This window comes from Parasteatoda tepidariorum, chromosome 9, assembly GCF_982258835.1.
Source record: "Parasteatoda tepidariorum strain Cologne lab strain chromosome 9, Ptep-v5.0, whole genome shotgun sequence".
In the NCBI taxonomy this organism is placed as follows: Eukaryota; Metazoa; Arthropoda; class Arachnida; order Araneae; family Theridiidae; genus Parasteatoda; species Parasteatoda tepidariorum.
The window spans coordinates 689,909-708,459 of NC_141763.1; the positions used below are offsets into that span (position 1 = coordinate 689,909).

At 27.6% G+C, this 18,551-nt stretch overlaps 2 protein-coding genes across 8 annotated transcripts in view; both read left to right on the plus strand.

Moving 5' to 3' along the window:
* Nucleotides 1-17,676, plus strand: part of LOC122272310 (uncharacterized) — a 38,330-nt gene extending 20,654 nt beyond the window's left edge. For 4 of the 7 annotated variants that reach the window (XM_087150561.1, XM_087150563.1, XM_087150560.1 and 1 more), the window contains 4 exons: nucleotides 5,205-5,358; nucleotides 9,510-9,547; nucleotides 10,539-10,783; nucleotides 13,421-17,676. In XM_087150561.1, coding sequence (XP_087006687.1) covers nucleotides 5,205-5,358; nucleotides 9,510-9,547; nucleotides 10,539-10,783; nucleotides 13,421-13,433 — 450 coding nt within the window. In that variant the 3' untranslated portion in view covers nucleotides 13,434-17,676. The other 3 variants (XR_015428915.1, XR_015428914.1, XM_087150565.1) reach the window with 3 other exon arrangements.
* Nucleotides 1-18,551, plus strand: part of LOC147803208 (transformation/transcription domain-associated protein-like) — a 156,411-nt gene that overhangs the window by 103,943 nt on the left and 33,917 nt on the right. The gene's annotated exons all lie outside the window — the stretch shown is intronic.

Here is an 18,551-nt window from a genome sequence, read left to right on the forward strand (position 1 = left end):
TTGTGGAAAAAAAACACCAAGTGGGTTTTTTCAAAGTGGGCCCACTTGGGGAACCCTGGTTATATGTATTTTATATTAAGTTTAAATAATGCATTATCACTACATATTTGAATCTTCTTTATTGTTAAGTACATTACGTTTCATAATTTTTTAAATTAGGAATTATAAAATATAAATGCAGTAATATAAAAGAAACAAGTTTATTAATCTTTTTGTTTTTACACACATTTATTTACTATATTTATTAAACATATGGATATTACCTATTATAAAATTATAATCAGTAAATATTTATAATCAGTAAAAACTAAAATTTCATCTGACTTGAGTTAAATAAAAAACTGAAATAAATATTTAATGGTCTTACATGTTTTTATAATAAGGTTAATAGAAAGTGAAATTAAAACTACGTATAATTATAAAGAGTATCAGTTACTTGTCCCATTTGTTTTCAAGTAATTAACCCTAGGAAAATGATTTCATTTTTAGTTAAATAATTTTAAAAAGTTTTAGCATTTTTTTTTTTTTTAAAGCCAGAAAATAAAACTGTTTAAATTTGTTAATGTATCACTTGGTAAAAAAAGAAAAAAATTGTTTCTTTTCAATTTTTTTAAACATATGAATTAATAATAATAACCTGTTTATTAATATATAAAGCATGCAACTATATTTGAAAAATTGATCTTTTCAGAGTATATTATTTAAATTTTTATTTCATTTAATATCATTAAAATATTACTTTTTGAAAAAAACCCACTTGAAGTTTTCAATAGTAGGTACCTACTATAAAATTATATGAAGATTCGAGTTTCTTTTACTTTACTAATATTAAAAACTTAATCATATAAATCATGCAACTCTATTTGACAAATTTATGCTGCACAATAAATTATATAAAAGTAAATGCAAAACAATAAGTTTTAGTAAAAAAAAAAAATGTTTTTTTGAAAAAACCCACTTATCGTTCCAAGTGGGTTTTTTCAAGGTGGGCCCGCCCAATAAAACCCGAACGGGTTTTTTCAAAGTGGGCCCACTTGGCGAACCCTGCTTTAACTGTGCTTCTTTTATTGGGTGTTTTTGAAAAGTGCTTAATTTTTACTTCTCAAAAATGAAATTTTTTCTCTTTACCATATCGATTTTCGCCACGTATTATGCAAAAGTGTGGTTTTCACATTGTTCGATTCCACGTTTTCGCAGTTTATTCAAACACGAGGCTTTTCTGCTTATCGTCGGTCCATAGCGTATGAAAGCGCCAATCATTTTACTTGTTTGATGAAATACTTGTGTTGGGTTCAGTGAGATTCTTGCACTCTCATGTGCAACTCTGCTGCATTTTGCAACATATTCTCAATTTCAGGCTTCATTTTCTACCCTCTGACATCGAACCGAAAAACCTCTCAATCAATTTATAATGGCTAAGTTTAATCAAGAAAAGAATTCTTTGTCAGAAACTAGCTATTTTGTCATAATTACGTAAAGTCTTTGAAAAATATTTTGCATTTGAACCGAAAAATCTCTCTATCATTTTATAGTGGCTAATTTTAATCAAGAAAAGAATTCTTTCTCAGAAACTAGCTATTTTATCATGATCACGTGAAGTCTTTGAAGATTATTTTGCATTTTTTTAATGCATATGGGTCATTCTTTTGAGAACTGTTATTTTTGATTCAAAAGTTTCCCAAAAAGTAAAGTGAATGAAAAGATTTGAAACTTTTTATATTAGTAGGCATATGTAATGGCATAATGAGAAAATCCTTTACATTTTACTTAATATTTGAAGAAATTAATAAATTTGGTAATTTTTGAGGAAAATGACGTTAATCTTCGGAGAATGATGGTTTATTTGAATAGGATGTGTTTCTTCATCAAGTTAAAGTATACTAAGCATATTTAATGTATATTATAATTTTGTTTTATAACTATGATAGTTTTCTAGGTTATCGAAATAGAATTGGCTGGAATGATTTTCACGCGTGATAGGATTTTTTTCTGATGTTTGTTTTTAAATAGCTATGTATGTCTGGGAAATTATCGTTTATATTTTCCTACAATTGGAACCGTTACATCAATTGTTAAATTTCTTGAATGCATGGTCTTCACTTCGCCGGTATATAAAATTTTACCACTCTCGACTCAATCTCCTATTTTAAACTTTTTATGCACACCTTTCTTTCTGCCACTTTCTGATCGGCTATTCTTTTAGTTTTTTCATTGTTCTAATTAACATTTGCACTGTCCGGGATAGCCTTGTTGGTAGGGCACTGGGCCGTGTGTCCAGGAATTCATGGGTTTGATCCCCGCGCCTGCCAAAGACTTCCTGTGTAGCAAATGGTGACTGATGCACGTTAAATCTGTCAAGTCGCAAAGTCCTCCAGGTTCTTATAACAAATCAATACCTCTGGGGGTACTGATCCGGGAGTTTCCTTGTCTTCTGGATTGGTTAAAAAATTACAAGGCTACGGAGTTGAACATCAGCATAGCATAGATTGGGTTGACTGTTCAACAACGGTTATAAAATAAACTCCTGTACAGGTTACTGAGCTTATTGAGACTGAATCTCTTCCTTATATTTGCAACTTTAATTTTCGCTAAAACAAATATGTACTAGTATTAAATCTGTTGATAATTGTTTTTTCAGTTCATTTACTGTTTTCTACTAATTTGCAACATGCACCGTATCTTTTGGTAAGTCCCCCTCTAGCTCTTTAATTAAATTGGAAGGACTAATTTCTTATTTTATCTTTAATGATTTATTAGAAATCTTTTCTTGATTTTTAACAATATATTTCTTTTTTTTTCTCTAATACACAATTTTTGTACTTAAATAGTTCCTTATCATCATACTGTTTATAAATCAGCATTTTATCTTTTCAATTAGGGTATTTCCTATACAAACAGTCTTCAAAGTTGAAATCACAAGTTATTGCACACGGATGACTTATAATTAGTAATATTAATCTCATAAAGTTTTGAGATAACCATTTTCCAATTTGCATGTACTATGCATCGACACATCTTTAATTGTTGTTTATTTTACCGGAAACGTGTGCATTCTTCAAAAAGTAGGATAACTAATGTAACAGTTTGGGTTTCCGTGTAAATATTTTTTTTAGTGTATCAAGCGTGATGCTTGATACACTAATTGTTAAAGCTCCTTTTAGCTCTTTTATCTCTTTCTTTCTTGTTTCACATTCCTTTTTACCTGAGCACATTCTCAATTCATCTGATTAAAACAAACTATGTTTTTTGAAGTTTCATAAGTTACATAATTGTTTTTAAAAATTATCATTTGACTGATTCTTTGTGTATTCTATATTTCAGAAATCACTTTGAGGAACAGAATGCTCTATACTTTTTAAAAAATTTTCCACTTAAAATTCCATTAAATAACTTTTTCTATGTGAGTCTTTGCTAAAATTTTAAAATTAGTTCCTACTTACAAACATAGTACTACACCGAAAACCAATCGCTTGCATACCGATGGTATACTTTCCTTGCCCTGAAATTTATTTAGACGACTCCTTGGTTTGGGTCTTAGTTTTTAATTCTATAAAATCACTTTTTCTAAGAAACTCTAGTTTTTTGAACAAGTACATCAAGTATCTTTTCAACTTTGCTCAATTTTTTACGCCTAGCTCTTTCAAACGAAGTTTACTAAAATTCAAAACATCATGCAAGGAAATTCTTAATGTGATTTGTTTACTTGAAGGTCCTGGAAAATTATCATTCAATGATGGTTCATTAACATTTTTATCTGATTCTATTAAAGCTTGTTTTTTCAACTTGTAGTTGCAAGAGTTTTTCTTCCATTATTTCTTTTTCACCCTCAAGTTACAACTAGTCATCTGGGAGGCGGGTTTCACTGGTCCCCTTTTACTTTTTTTCAGGTACATAATCCGATCTTTCTTTCTTTTTTTTTTTTAAACTAAGGGATATTCTGTATTTCTATTCATTCCTATCTTTCTTGACTTTTTTTTTCTATTATGTTCTCTCTTTTTCACAATTTAATGTTTAAAAAAACTGATCAGGTTAATTCAATTCATTCAAAAATATTTTTAAAAATAGTTTGACTTAATATATTCTGTAATTTTTAATTAAAGTAAGAACAAAATACGAAAAAGCAAGAAAAAAAAATACATTTTAAACAATATACTCATCTTTTGAATAATGAATGCTTTAGAATCATTCCTTCATATTAACATCATTCCCTCATTTTAGCATCATTCCCTTATTTTATATGTTAGTGAGGGAATGAAAAATTTAATAAAATTTCAAAATAAAAGTTGGGCCAAATTGATTTCTGAAATCAATCTCGTACATATATTTTAGTACAAGAAAGTACCTATAATTATCCACTTTTTTGGTAACATTATATTTTATTTTATTTTAAAAATAGATATGAGGGAATGATAATGGCAAAAATTTTTACCTCGTTTGATGCATTCAAATTTGTTACACAGCCAAACTTTTGTAATTTAAAAATGTAAACATACTGCAATTTTTGTTCTATAGTGTCAGTTGTAAACTAAAGTTTTTATTAAAATATTTTTATTACATTGTCATTGTGGGTGGTAAATATATTGTTGTGCAGGAATGATGCAACATACTAGAGAAAGTGCTGTAGTAATATTTTTATCAGAAATAAAATTTAAAATTGATTTTTTGAATTGTGTATTTTAATATTCTAAAATAAGAAATACCAATTAGTTAACTTATTTACTATTTATTTAGAAACAATTTTTTATTTTTTGAAGTCAACAATGGGAACTAGTGAGGGAATGATATAATGGTATATTTTAATTATATAGAATAAATATTTTTATTTTTTTGTTAATCTGCATTCTGAAAGACACTTTCCCTGAAAAAAAAAGATATTAATAGGTCATAAGACAAGCATAGAATATACTGGGGACATAAAAATTACTGTTTCTATGAGAATGACCCATATAGTGTTTTAAAATATTTTTTAAGTGCTTAAAAGGTGCTTTTTTTGTTGAAAGATTTGACTCTGCATCCTGCATTACTAATTATAAATTATATATATTCCTAACTATATTACTGAGCAAGCCCTTGAAAATTTTTTTTGTTTAATTGAGTGAGAACATTGTTGCATATGTGTTTAACAACAAGCTGGTTATAATAAGATTTCCATCTGCTATTATGAATATTGTCATTGTATATGAAGGATGTTTTATTCTTTTCAGAATTTATCAGTTGATTCTAATGGGATTCTGGAATTCGAACATAATCCTGAAACTGCCTTTAAATCCAGTTCTGCTGGAGATAAAATTATAATTTTTTCCAGTACCTACATATGTAATACTTTAGGATGGGTTGAAGAGCCTATAACAGTTCAAGGTAATTATATCTTATTTATATGTATATTTTTTTATTTATTCAGGGACATCAGATATCATATAAATGATCCATCCACGACCATGTGAAAATTAACAACTTTGATTTTCCCTATCCAAGAGTAAAAAAGGGTATACCTGAGAAACTCATAATCAGGCTTTCAAACACTAATAATTAGACATAATAATTCAGACTTATTTAAACCAACCACAGTGCTGGCGTAAAATATCTTCAGTGATAGACTGATCATGGGTTATAGTCCCCTCGCCGTCTGACTAACCGTAGGAGGTTTTCGTGGTTTTCCTCTCCGTATAACGCAAACGTTTGTTAATTCCATTAGAAAGCAAATTTCATCCGATACTTGATCCAGGATTTCAAAATTACCAGGCTACGGGAACATTAGTCATCATAAACCCTAAATTGGGTTGGCTGTTCAACGGCGATTATGAAATAAAATAAAATGCAATCAGACTTGGCACTTTCGGGATGATAAATTTTTGATATTGAAATTTGGATCATATTAGAGTACAATCTTATTTATAACTTTTGTTTAGGTGCTATTTATTATTTTAATAAGTTAAATGCTTTATGCTTGATTCGAAACCATCTTTGTAAGAACAAAATTTCTTATCGTTGTTATTTTATCTGTATCAAATTAAAATTATAACCTTCAATATGGCTGAAACTTTGATTTAAAATTCTAATTTATTCTCATGCCTTTATCAAAGTTGCAATTTTATTTCAATACTCTTAATTAATATCATTGACAATGAACTAGAATTATATATTTAAAATTTTAAGACACATAATAAACTTTGTCAAACAATGATTTAATTCATTTAAGCAAAGATTTGTTTTTTATTTTCCAACAAATAACACACATTACTTAGTTTTTATAGCAATTCAATTGATATTTTTTTTAATGTGTTTAAAAGTAACTTTCTCATTGTGCTTGGATGTAAAAACTTCATAAATATTAAAGATCTTGGATTATTTTAGCTGCTTCATTACATTTATTTACTTTCCAATTTTTCATCCCGCAGTGGACTGTTTGTTAAGACACGGTACCCAGTAGAACACCGAAGTCAAGCATCACTGGCCGCGGGTGGGTGACCACTTTGGTCAGCCTGCGAAGAGACCGAGGGTGTACCCTGAAAGAAGTTCTACTGTGAAGTGCTCAACTTCACACGTAGGTTGTTTTGCTACTGAAGCAGGGAGGCCATCCCCTCTGCTGAGGATCAAAATTATGATGGCATGTCCTCAGATCATCCTCAGAGAAGTTTCCCAGACTCTCGCCAATAGTCCATTGTGTAGCTTTAGTATGACGTAAACAAACAACAATCCAATTCCTGCATTTTAGTTTCACGTATTTAAAAATTATGTAATATTTTATTACAAAATGATTTAATATTAGATATTTCTTTTTGAAAGAAAGAAATATCCCCCCCTCCCAATCCAATTCGGATAATCCAATTTCTTCCAGGGTGGAAAAAACTATTCATTGCTGTATGTAATCATGGTGCTTAACATTTTTAAAAAGTGTTTAAAGGTGCTTATTTTCGTTTTTTGAAAGCCCTTAAAGGTGCTTTATTCATTGGGTGTTTTTAAAAACCTTTTCGAAAAAAAAGAGATTTTTTCTTCTTTACTATGTCGATTTTCGCTGCGCATTACGCAAAAGCGTGCTTTTCAAATTGTTCTATTCAATGTTTTCACAATTCATTCAACCACAATCGATTTCGGCGTACTGTCGATCCATAGCCAAAGAAAGCGTGAATCATTTTACATGTTTGATGAAATACTTGCGAGTCCACATGTGCGTCTACTGAGCTGGGCTCAGTGAGATTATTGCACTCTCATGTGAAACTCTGCTGCAATTTGCTAGATATTCTCAATTTCCGGCTTCATTTTCCACCCTCTGATAACGAACCGAAAAATTTCCTGATCATTTTATAATGGCTAATATAGTCAAGAAAAGAGTTCTTTGTCAGAAACTACTTATTTTTAATATGATCATGTGAAGTCTTTGAAAATTATTTTGCATTTTGTTAATGTATATAGTGCTTAAAATTTTTTTTTGAGTTCTTAAAAGGTGGTTATTTTTTGTTGAAGGATTTGACTGCGCATCTTCGTAATTCATTTAACATTTTCAGACATCATTCAATCAGTCCTTGTATCGTTTTCCTTAAATATTTTTGGAGTTGACTCCTGTAAGGAGATTGTGCTTGAAGCAGCAGGCAACAGTGATGTGTTCTTAAACTGTTGCAGCACCAGAATTGTAGAAATTGATAATGTCTTATTAAGAGTGAAGAAGGATCTGCTGAGTTGTCTACCATGGAAAACTTCACATGAAGGGATGCATTGTTGACAGTAATGCTTCTGATCATGGAATATTGCTGCTGGGAGGTGCGGAAGCAGTCTTGCAAGACACCATTGTTTGTAATTCTAAAGTAACTTGGATTTCTTTTGTCATGGTTTTATTTAAAATTGGATACACATACCTGCCAAGTCTCCTGGTTTTTAACGAAGAATCCTGTATTTTCCGACTATCTCCTGTTTACCTGTGTATTCTCGAGCCCTGTGGCAGAATCGTGGCGACATTGTCGCTGAATGTAGCCGAGCTCTTGCGGAAGGAGTTTTCCTTTGGGAAGTAAAAAATTTTGGTTTTCTTTTCTGCAGAAACTTTCGTTGTATTCTTTGTAGTTTTTACTATTGTACACAAAGTTTTTAAGTTCTATATATTTAATACGATATTGTTTATAACAACACCTGAATCTCGAAATGAAAGCACATATTTAGTAACTCCTTTTCGAAGAGTCTGGCACGCGTGATTTCGCCGTTGTTTCCTCCCCCCCCCCAAATGTTAATGCTACGGATTTCTTGATTTTTTTAATTATTTTTTAATGTGATGATGATTTACAAAATGCAAAAAGGAAATAATTACTGTGTTTTCCATCTATAAAGTACGAAAATATTGGCCATAATATTAGAATTTTTAAAAAATGTTACGTATTCAAATAAAAAAATTATATTATTTTAACTGAAAAGTTTATTTTTTTATTATTATTTTTTTTTTTTGAAGTTGATGCTTCTGTTACTTTAAATTAGTAACATGTATATTTGTTATTTTTAAAAATATCGTCTATGTAAGAAAAATGTTTGTATTAGTGAGGCAACTCACAGGAAGTCCGAAAAAATTAGGATTCTCAAATTTCCCCGTATTTATTGGAGAAATTTTTGCCGATAAAATAATTAATGATGGCAAAAATACTTCTCTTATTCCTCAACAGATGGTGCTATTTTGAGTGTTTATATTTTAAGTAATTATAAATAATGCTTTAAAAAAATCTAATTTAGAGATTAAGAAATATATTCATAATTTTTACTTCACAAACCAGGGGTCTGTTCAGGGCAAATTTATTACCAATTAGCAGTACCTTTACAAATTCAACTTAAGGAAAAATGGTAGTTTCACAAAATGTGCTTAAAAAAGGAAGTTCCAAGATTCTCCTCCCCGCCTTTTGAAATTTTGTTTTTGCAACTAAATCCCAGGTTAATTAAGCATATACGAATTGGTACACGTGCTTGGTCAGATAGTGCGATGTGGAAAGCCTAACTGGTCGCTTACGCCATGTTATAGCAAGCTTTTTTTTCACCGAGTTTTTTTTCTTCTTCTTCTTCAAAACATTAAATGACTAGACTCTGTAAGCTTTATAGGAGGTTGAAATTCGAACATTATTCTAAACATTGTTCTAAATTTAAACTCACCTTTATTTTTTTATGAAGCATTTTTTCTCTGAAACTTTTTTCTATATGACCCAGTGAGAAATATTCTCATAATGAAAATAACTTTTAGTGAAAGTACTGTTAAATGCATGTTTTTTTTTTTTAAAAAATTCAAGTTGAAATTTAAAAATGGACAATATATGTTATGGATTTTTAAATTTAGATGCAATTTTAAACCCAAAATTTTAATATAGCAAAATTATCTTTGAATATATCGGGAAAAATTTATAAAAATGTACCAGTCATAAATGATTTTTATTTGTAGTCACAGTATTTGGAAATATCTTTTATATTTACCACCATATTTTTGTGTTTATTTTTTAATATAATTTTTAATTTTCACAAATTATGCCTAAATTTTCACAAAATAGGTACCTCTCATAAAAACCTAGACAGACCCCTGCAAACTGTAAGTGCTTATAATATTTCGAATTTCTCTTTTTGAATTACATGATTATGCATGATGTATCAAAACTCAATTTGTAACCTGAAATATGTTACTGATAAAATATCCGTTATTTCATTTCTCCAATGTTGCAGGTATGGATACATTTATAAATGGTGACTGGATTAAAATATAATTCATTTTAAATTTGTATCATATTTTCAATACTTACATTTCTTACTTACCTATTATTAAAGAAACCTTTTTGTTGAAAATGTGGATGTTTAGCAGTAGATGTGCTTCAAGATGAGAAAAAGGGATAGTTTGTGACTAGGGGGGAAGCAGAGGGTAATAAAAAATGTGACTTCAAGCATTTTGATGAGATAAAAAAATCAGCAGATACATAATTTTTTTTTTTATCAAAGTAGAACATGTATTCTGTGTATCCTATTTTTTATTACAAGCAAGTTATCCGCGCACCTGAAAAATCATGATTTTCACTATTTTTTTAAAAAAAATTCAAGGAAAGTCATAAATTTAGGTAGCCGAAAAATCTAATTTTTAAAATGCATTTGTCTAACAATATCCCCACTCAGAGTCATATTTTATTAAAATATAAAATGTTCTTGAAAAATTTCACAAGCATATGATAAATTTGATCTTAGAAGAGATTTATATAATAAAACTTATGTTTTTCTATGAATTACAGTAGATTTTAATTATTTTTGAATTTCATATAACATTTACTGACTTTAGTTATTCTTCTTTGTATTTCCATTGTAATATTGTTCCTCCTGTTGATTACAGAACCCAAGTAAACGAAATTGTCAACTACCTCAAATTTACATTCTTCAATTTCTAAATGGGTGTTGAGAAAATTGATGAGTTTTAATTTTATCAATTATTATTAAATTTTCATTTTCTCTACATAATCTTTTTTTTTTTCAATTATGTTCTGATTTCTAATAACCTAATTGATTTCTAATTGATAATAATAATTTCTAATAATTTGTAGAAAGATGGTATCCAAATGAAATCTTTAAGTTCATTACACTTACAATCTTCAAATATTGAGCACAATGAAAGGTATGGACTGCATGTAGACGCAGAAGGTGAATATTCAACTGAAAGCTTCACTGAAGTGCTGATTTCTGATTCTTACATAACTCAAAATGGTTCTTATGGAATGTTCTTGAACAATGTCCCAATGACAGACATATCATTGCAGAGACCGAGTGGCGATTTCACGATTCTCATTTTGTAAGTATTCTGCGAGCACAAATTTCAAAATGATGATTCACACTAACTATTTCCATTAAGGAAAATTTCTTACATTTATTGATATTAAGAATTTTGTAATTAAAAAAAAAATTCTCCAAAATATTAAGTAAAATTTATGTATGTAAATAAAGGATGTATCTTTTTTTTTTTTTTTTTGGAAAAACAGGGTGGCTATCCACTTGGAAAACCTGGAATTATCGGGGAATTTTTTTTACTGGAAGAAATCTGGGAAAGTCAGTGAAATGTTGATAAAAACCTTGAAAAATCAAAGAATTTTAAAGAAAAGCTGGAATTATTTTACCATCTGTTATATCCTCTTTATTTAGACTGAAATCAAGCAGTTGAAATATCATCAGCTTAGTATTACTTTTCTTGCATTCTTTCCCTGATAAACTAGAATGCCATATGAAACTGTTGCTAAATGAATGGCAAAATCTTTTACCTCTTTGGGAGATGAAGCAGTTTAGGAAAGGCAAAAATTGTAATAGAGGTGGAGGGATATTTGTGCTCCCCAGGCTGAATTCATTCAAGTTTGTTCCAATGCTTTAGGGGTATTTTTCTCTTTTAACAAAATGTTTTAGTGTTTTTAACTTTTAAAAAACTTGTTGGTTATAATTTAATAATAGATTTTATCTTGCACTCTTTTCTGAAAGCTTTTGTCTTCTCATCCAATGAATTATTTTTTCTTAGCAAGGCCAACCAATCACTTATTTTTTTGAATCGCTAATAGCGAAATCGTTACAATTGTTGCATTGATGCTAATTTTCTGAATTTCATTTTAACCGTTTATAGCATGTTTTATTGAAAAGAAAAAGGTTCTTTTATGAACTAGATTTCAACATTAAATGTTTCTGTTGTTGGTAAATATTTGATTTTTGATTCAAAATTCGAATTGTGTATTAATCACAATGTCGACAGTTTGTAAATGTTTCGCAAACATTTCAGAGATATTTCCGAAACTGTTTCTCCTTTTACCCTAAAAAGCTGGCCAGAAACAAAGAAAGTATGAAAAACATTTTAAATGATGTATAAACTTAGAATATAAATTTTTATTAATTATATTTGTTTATTAGAAAGAAGGAAAACGTAACCTTGTATTTTTATTCTGCACTGTACAGGTACAGGTTTCAAGTTGGGCAACCAGATGACCAAAATTTTAAACTTAATATTAAACAAATAAGGTATCATTTTCAAAGTAAAAAATCGAAGATTTAGAAATAATGACTTATACCTAAATATAAATTTTGATCAAGTTACAGATTATTAAATGAAAGGCAACATCATTTGAAATTTTTTTTTTATTTTTAAAAATTCACACTAATAATGGAAAGGAAAGAAATAATAATTGAAGTGAACTGTAACAAAACAGGTTATTAACAGGCACAAATGTGTAGAAACATTTCACATTTTGATTTACAAAAAAAATTCTCATGCACTTATTGGTATTTTAAATACGATACCAAGATACATAATTAATCGTACTGTGCAACTAAGATTTAAAATAATTAAATTATTTTTACTGTTTAAAGCAAAATTTTGATAATAAATATTTTTATTGTAAATTAATAATTGTTTTTGCATCAGATACCACTGCTTTTCTTTTTATTACATTTGTTTTTACGTATTTCCATATCTACTTACTTATTTCCATATTATGACTTAAAATTGATCAGTGAAGTTTTTATATATATTTTTTTAATTTACTTTTATTTTGTTTATTTATGTGAGGTAAGCAACTCAGTTTAAATTTTTTGAGAAACAATTTAACTTTATTTAGAACATTTTAAATCAATCATTTTGCTTAGAGCTTGAAAAATGTATGTATTTAGAAAGAAAAAAATTCAGAACATTCTGTAGTTATTTATTTATTATTTTGAGTAAAGAAAATTTGTATTTTAAAAAAAATAATAAACACAATACCACAATAACACACATCCTATTCAATTATTAGGTAAATGAGATACAAATTGTTAGTAGCTATTAGGCCTGTAATTGGCAGATGAAACTGGAGAGGGGATGTTAAAAAGGGATAAAAATTTATTCTAAAATTCGTAGAAAATTTTTTCCTCACAAATTTAGCTCATCTCTAATGCTACAACCAGGGACATATGCTCTTTCTCGTTCACTGTTAGCTATGCCACCAAATGCAAGTTAAAGGTACATCTGATAATATTGTCTGCTTTGAAACATCAAATATAATAGTTTGTAAGAACTGTACAAAAGGATCATTTAATTTTATGCAGGCGATAAATAAAGCTATTATTTTTCCTGTGCGATTTTTTTTTTTTTTTTTTTTTACAGGAGAAATTGTTATAGACTAATAATTCAGTAAAAAATTGTCCCCCCTCTTCTTTTAATGTACGTAGACATTTTTCAATAAATTTTTTTATTGTAAATAAAAATAATGCATGGTGTTAATACAGTTCTTTTTTTTTCAAATATTAATTCATTAATAAAATTCAATTAATTAATTTCAGTTTTATAATATGGGAGAAAATTTTTTAATTATTTAATAAAAAGTAACTAAAATAAAATTTTTATATTAATTGTTGTGTCATATTTTTGCCATTATGTTACTTTGTATTGTAATAGTAAATTTCTTTCGTTATTCCACAGTTTCCGTGGTTAAGACATACTGTCGAGAAGAGTGGTATTGGTAGTAACGGAGAAAAGGGTATTAGCGTCTCCTCGACCTGCAAAAGTAATGTTTTCAAGGCAAGATCTTTTCAAGAAGAGTTGCCTAAACCAGAAGAGCTTAACTATTCAGCCTTAAGTGAGCTTCTGAACGTGGTTAACTTGAGCATGGAACGGGAAACACAGCATCTCTACAATTAACATTCTCCCCTTCATTTTCTGCCTTTAAGTTGTATAATAAAAACCAGAATTCAAGAAGTTGATCTAAACAGATTTTTTGAGAATCTATGAAAGAAAATTCTTTAAAATTATATTGATTGACTAATATAATATTTTAATGTGACTATTTTTCTATAAACAGTAATTGATTTTTTTTTTCATTCATGTTTTTATAATTGTGGTGTATTTTTATAAGTAAATAGTGTAATGTGAGACACCGAAAATTTCAGTATTGAATAATGAAAATGTTATACATTTCTCTTTTCATAGCTGCCAACTCTACTGGATTTTGCCAGTTTCTCCCGCTGTACTGGTCTAATCCAATCTCCTAGTTTTTGTACATTTTAGAAAAGTCCCTAAAATTAAGTTTCCTAAAAAATCCCTATTGAAATAGAATTTTTCACAGTTTATTGCTTTGCGTGAATATTTAAATTAGTGTTACATAATGAAGTGAGCTTCATTTATAGTATTCAATTTGAAACTTTTTTTCTTATTGAAAAATTTTTTGGTTTATTTTTATTTGGATTCTCTCTTTTTAAATTAATTAAAACATCTTTAAACTATCAATAATAAAATACTATTAAAAATTGTGAGGTAACATAAGTTAAAAGCATTTCAAGTCCGTTTAATGTCAATCATAACTGGTAAATATAAAATTTTTGTATTTTGATGACAATAAAAATTCCCTATCTGTAAAATATTTAGTATATTATGCAGTAAATATCATAGAATTTATATTTTGTGAAATCTACAGTATTTTTTCCAGTCCATATTCGCAGCAATGCTCTTTTGTACTTTGTTCCTACTTTACTATTTCAGTTTTTATTTATTTGCTGTCAAATAATTTTTATGGAGAACTATTATATTTTTGCCCTTTTTTATACTTTTTAATTTAGTATGGTAGCATAACATTTCAAATTTTTTTCCTGTAAAATACGGTATTATTAAAAATTTGTAGATTTTCTGCGCATTTTTATTGTGTATGAATTATAGAAAAATAGAATGTTCTCTCTGTATCTACTACTTTCACAAGATCTGACCAGGAATAATTTGACCAGAAATTTTGTATAAATTGAAAGTTTCCTAGTTTTTGTGTAATTTTAAAAAATTTGCTGATATTCGAAAAATTTGATTTAAAAAAAAAAAACTCCTTATAAAAATAGTTTTTTATTAAAATTTTTATTTTCTTGAGACTTTAACAGGTCTTGAGACTTTGGCAGTCATAGTCTTTAAATATCCTTGAGAAGTGCTCGACTTTCAATTTTCATAGGCTATTGGAAATAATTGTAAATTCTTTGAAGTTGTTTAGAAATTCTTTAAAATGAAAAAATTTGTCACCAAAAATTTTTCAAGTTACATTTAATTAGTGCAATCATGGGGCAAATGTATGCTCATAAAAAGGGTTCATTTTTAAATAGGATAACTGTTATTTTTTTTATGCCATGAAGTTCAGAGAACTGGAAGCAAAAAAATTTTATTGACCCATAAAATTTAAATTTAAGAAAAAATTGAGAAAATTTTCTTGACTATTGAGTGGGCATTTATTGCAATTAATTTCAACCTGTGTCGTCTGTTTCAATGGCAAAATGTTTTTTTTTCTTAATTTTTGGAACTTGTTCATTAATTGCTATTAAGTTACTTAAGTATTTCAATATAGATTTTAAAATATTTACATCCTCTTTATTTTTTTCCCCCTGAAGCTTTGTGCTTTTTTTTTTCCTTGAAAATTCTTAAAGCTCTGAAGCTTTATTTTGAAAATAGAGAAAGAGAGCCCTGTTTAAATAAGTAATATTATCAAACAATAAAGAAAAGATAATTTATATTATGAGTTGAAAACTTTTAAATATTTTATTTATTTATTTTTATTGAGAACTTATTATTTTTAAATCAGTTCAAAATATTTGTTTAGCTCTGAAAGTGCTAGTCACAGCTAAATTAAGTGAATGCAATTTTTATTTCTATTTAAAATTATCATTTGAAAAATGTAAACAGCATAAATAAAAATATTTATAGTCAAGTCTGTCTCAATCAGACGAAACCTTTTTTTTTTTTTAACTGTATCTCTCCAACAGAAAAATTTATATTCATAATGTTGTTTTTGTTTTTAATTTTTTTTTATAAAAATTTCAGTTTTCATGAAGTTATGCCTACTTTTTATACAGTATGCAATAATTTTTATAGCACATAAGTAATATCACTAACAGAAATTAAAAGAAAATTTAGAGTTTTTAAAATTAAGCAGATTTTCATTTTTTCTTTTGAAATATCCCTAAAATTGTTTTCCTGGAACATTTTATGCATTTCACAACATTTATATATTATCCTAAATTGTTTGTACTGCAAACTATCATAAACTAACATTATTGCAGCAAAATTATATTTATAGTTATTAAAGTAATATAGTTTTGGCATTTAATATTTCCTTTTATATTAAAAGAATTTCCTGTATAGACCATTTTGTGTATTTAATAGTTACCAAAAATTATCTGTTTCAGAAAATCTATAAGAGATTCATATCAGAAAATTTGATAAAACTGATATCTAAACTAGTTTTCTATTCTTTAGTTCTATATATACAAAAATTTGTTGGATTTTGATTGGGTTGGTTCGCTTAAACATTGGTTTACGGCAACATATGGGTCCTCATAATTTTTTTGACGTTGATGCTAAAAATAGATATCAAAGACAGTAATTATAGAACATTCTGTATGTATATATATTTCATTGTTTGGCTGCTTTTGTAAAGCATTTATTTTGGTACAAAGTTATATTTTTTTTTCAAATTGATTTTCAATCTTTATTTATTTTAATTTTTATTTATTTACAAAAAGAAGCCTATTTAATAATTGCAAACTCTGCATGCTTGTATATGTTTTCTGTTTGTGATTCTTTTTTCAAAACCAAAAGATTATTTATTTAAAAATGTTGAAAATTCGAAGAAAATCTTTATAAGAAATTATTTTAGCTGTGTGCGCCTGTCACTTGTGTATCTCGGTACTGCATGTGCCTGACACTTGTATTTCTGACCTGTGTACTCCTTTTATATATGCGTTAAATTTTTATCAAATTATATTTTGCAAACAAGATTAAATACCAATTTTTTTTGCGTACTTTAGTCTCAGTGTTTGATATATTTTTATAAAAATGTCATTATTTCTTTAGAATGTATATGTTAATGAATATTTAATTTTGTATAAATGGGAATGAGCTTACTAGTCATGGGTGCAAGTCTTCTGTCCCCAGGACGGATTTCCGTCTTTCTAAAATGTCCGCGGACGGAAGTAAGACGGAAACAAGACTGACTCGAAGACGGAAATTGGAATATTTTTTTTCTGTCCTTAAAAATATTTTTTAGGTCTGCGTTATTGGTCTACTTTCTTATGTGCTGTTGTTATTTTATCAAAAGACAGATGAATAAATATTTTTTGTACCGTATTTAAACTTGATGTATTATGGTAAAGCTTTCTTAGATAGTTTGCATATGTCGAGTGGGTATTGCGTATGTTAGGTATTTCAATCAAAAAATTTTCAGTCTTGGCCTTTTTTTCCAACTTGCACCCATGTTGCTAGTTAAATCTTAAAATTGTATGTAATGATATGAAGATGATAAAATTGTATGTATAAAATGAAATTGTTAATTAAATTATAATATCATAGTATAAATATCTTACATCATGTATATTTTGTGACTTATGAATTATATTAATCGAAATTTACATGAAACTTATCTACGTATTATTAAAATTAAAAAAAATTCTTACTTTTAATTATTTTATACATTAGATTATGATAGTGTAATCAATGTTTCTTATGAAAACATGGATTTTGTTATGTAAAGGCATTTATTTTTGACAGAATTTTATATGAAATTTTGAGCATGTTTTGACAATAATTTAATAAGAAAATATATACTAAAATATTCTGGAATAATGTATGATGAAGTTTTTATTTATTGAAATGTACAATGATTATTTATCATTATTCATTCAACTTACCAATAAATACTTAGACTATAAAAACGAATTTGTTATTTTAATAACTTTTAAGAAATTTTGAATTTTTATTAAATGTCAACAGCTATCTGCATTTCCTAACACATCCTTTTTGAGATTAAGATTTATTTATTTATTTATTTTTTTAAAAAATCATAAACAGGGTATATGCACACCTGGAGAGTTATGAATTTCAGTTTTGAACAAAATTTGTCATGATTTTAACTAATTTTTTAAAGAATCATGGAAAGTCATCGATTTAGGTCACCGAAAAATCTAATTTTTAAATTGGAATATACCCCCTACCCAATTTCATGGTGTTTCGAATATCTGAATTTGAATCCTGTTATTTAAAAATTATGGTATTCTTTCAAAGAATGAAAGAAAAAATATCATTTCTAGAGCGAATTATTTTTTAAACTTCTGTGATTTCAGAATTTTTATCATTTTTTATTTTATTAGTTTGAGATTCTATCTGCAACAAGCCAGTCATTGGCGATTTTTTTTTAATTTCGAAATGAGAACAGAAAAATCAGGATTATTTCTTTCCTTTCTGATGTACAAACAAGAAAAGTATCTTTAAAATATAAGTCTGCTGGGAAAAAAAAATTTTTTTTTGCTTTTTTATTTTTTTTCAACTACTTTCACACTTTCTTTACTCTGTTTTTTTAAATTAAAAATCTATACATATGAAGATGCAGAGTATAACAGTTTTGGTTATTGTACCTATCATTTCAATGAATGTTATTATAATGGTTTATTAAATTTATTGTTGCGTTTTTGTCCGAGAAAATAGTAACTTCGCTAATTCATGAAAAACTCTTGGAATTAGTCATGAATGTAAAAATCTAAAATGTTGCATATAGCCTATTTTATTATTATAAATTTTTTAGTTGGGGGGG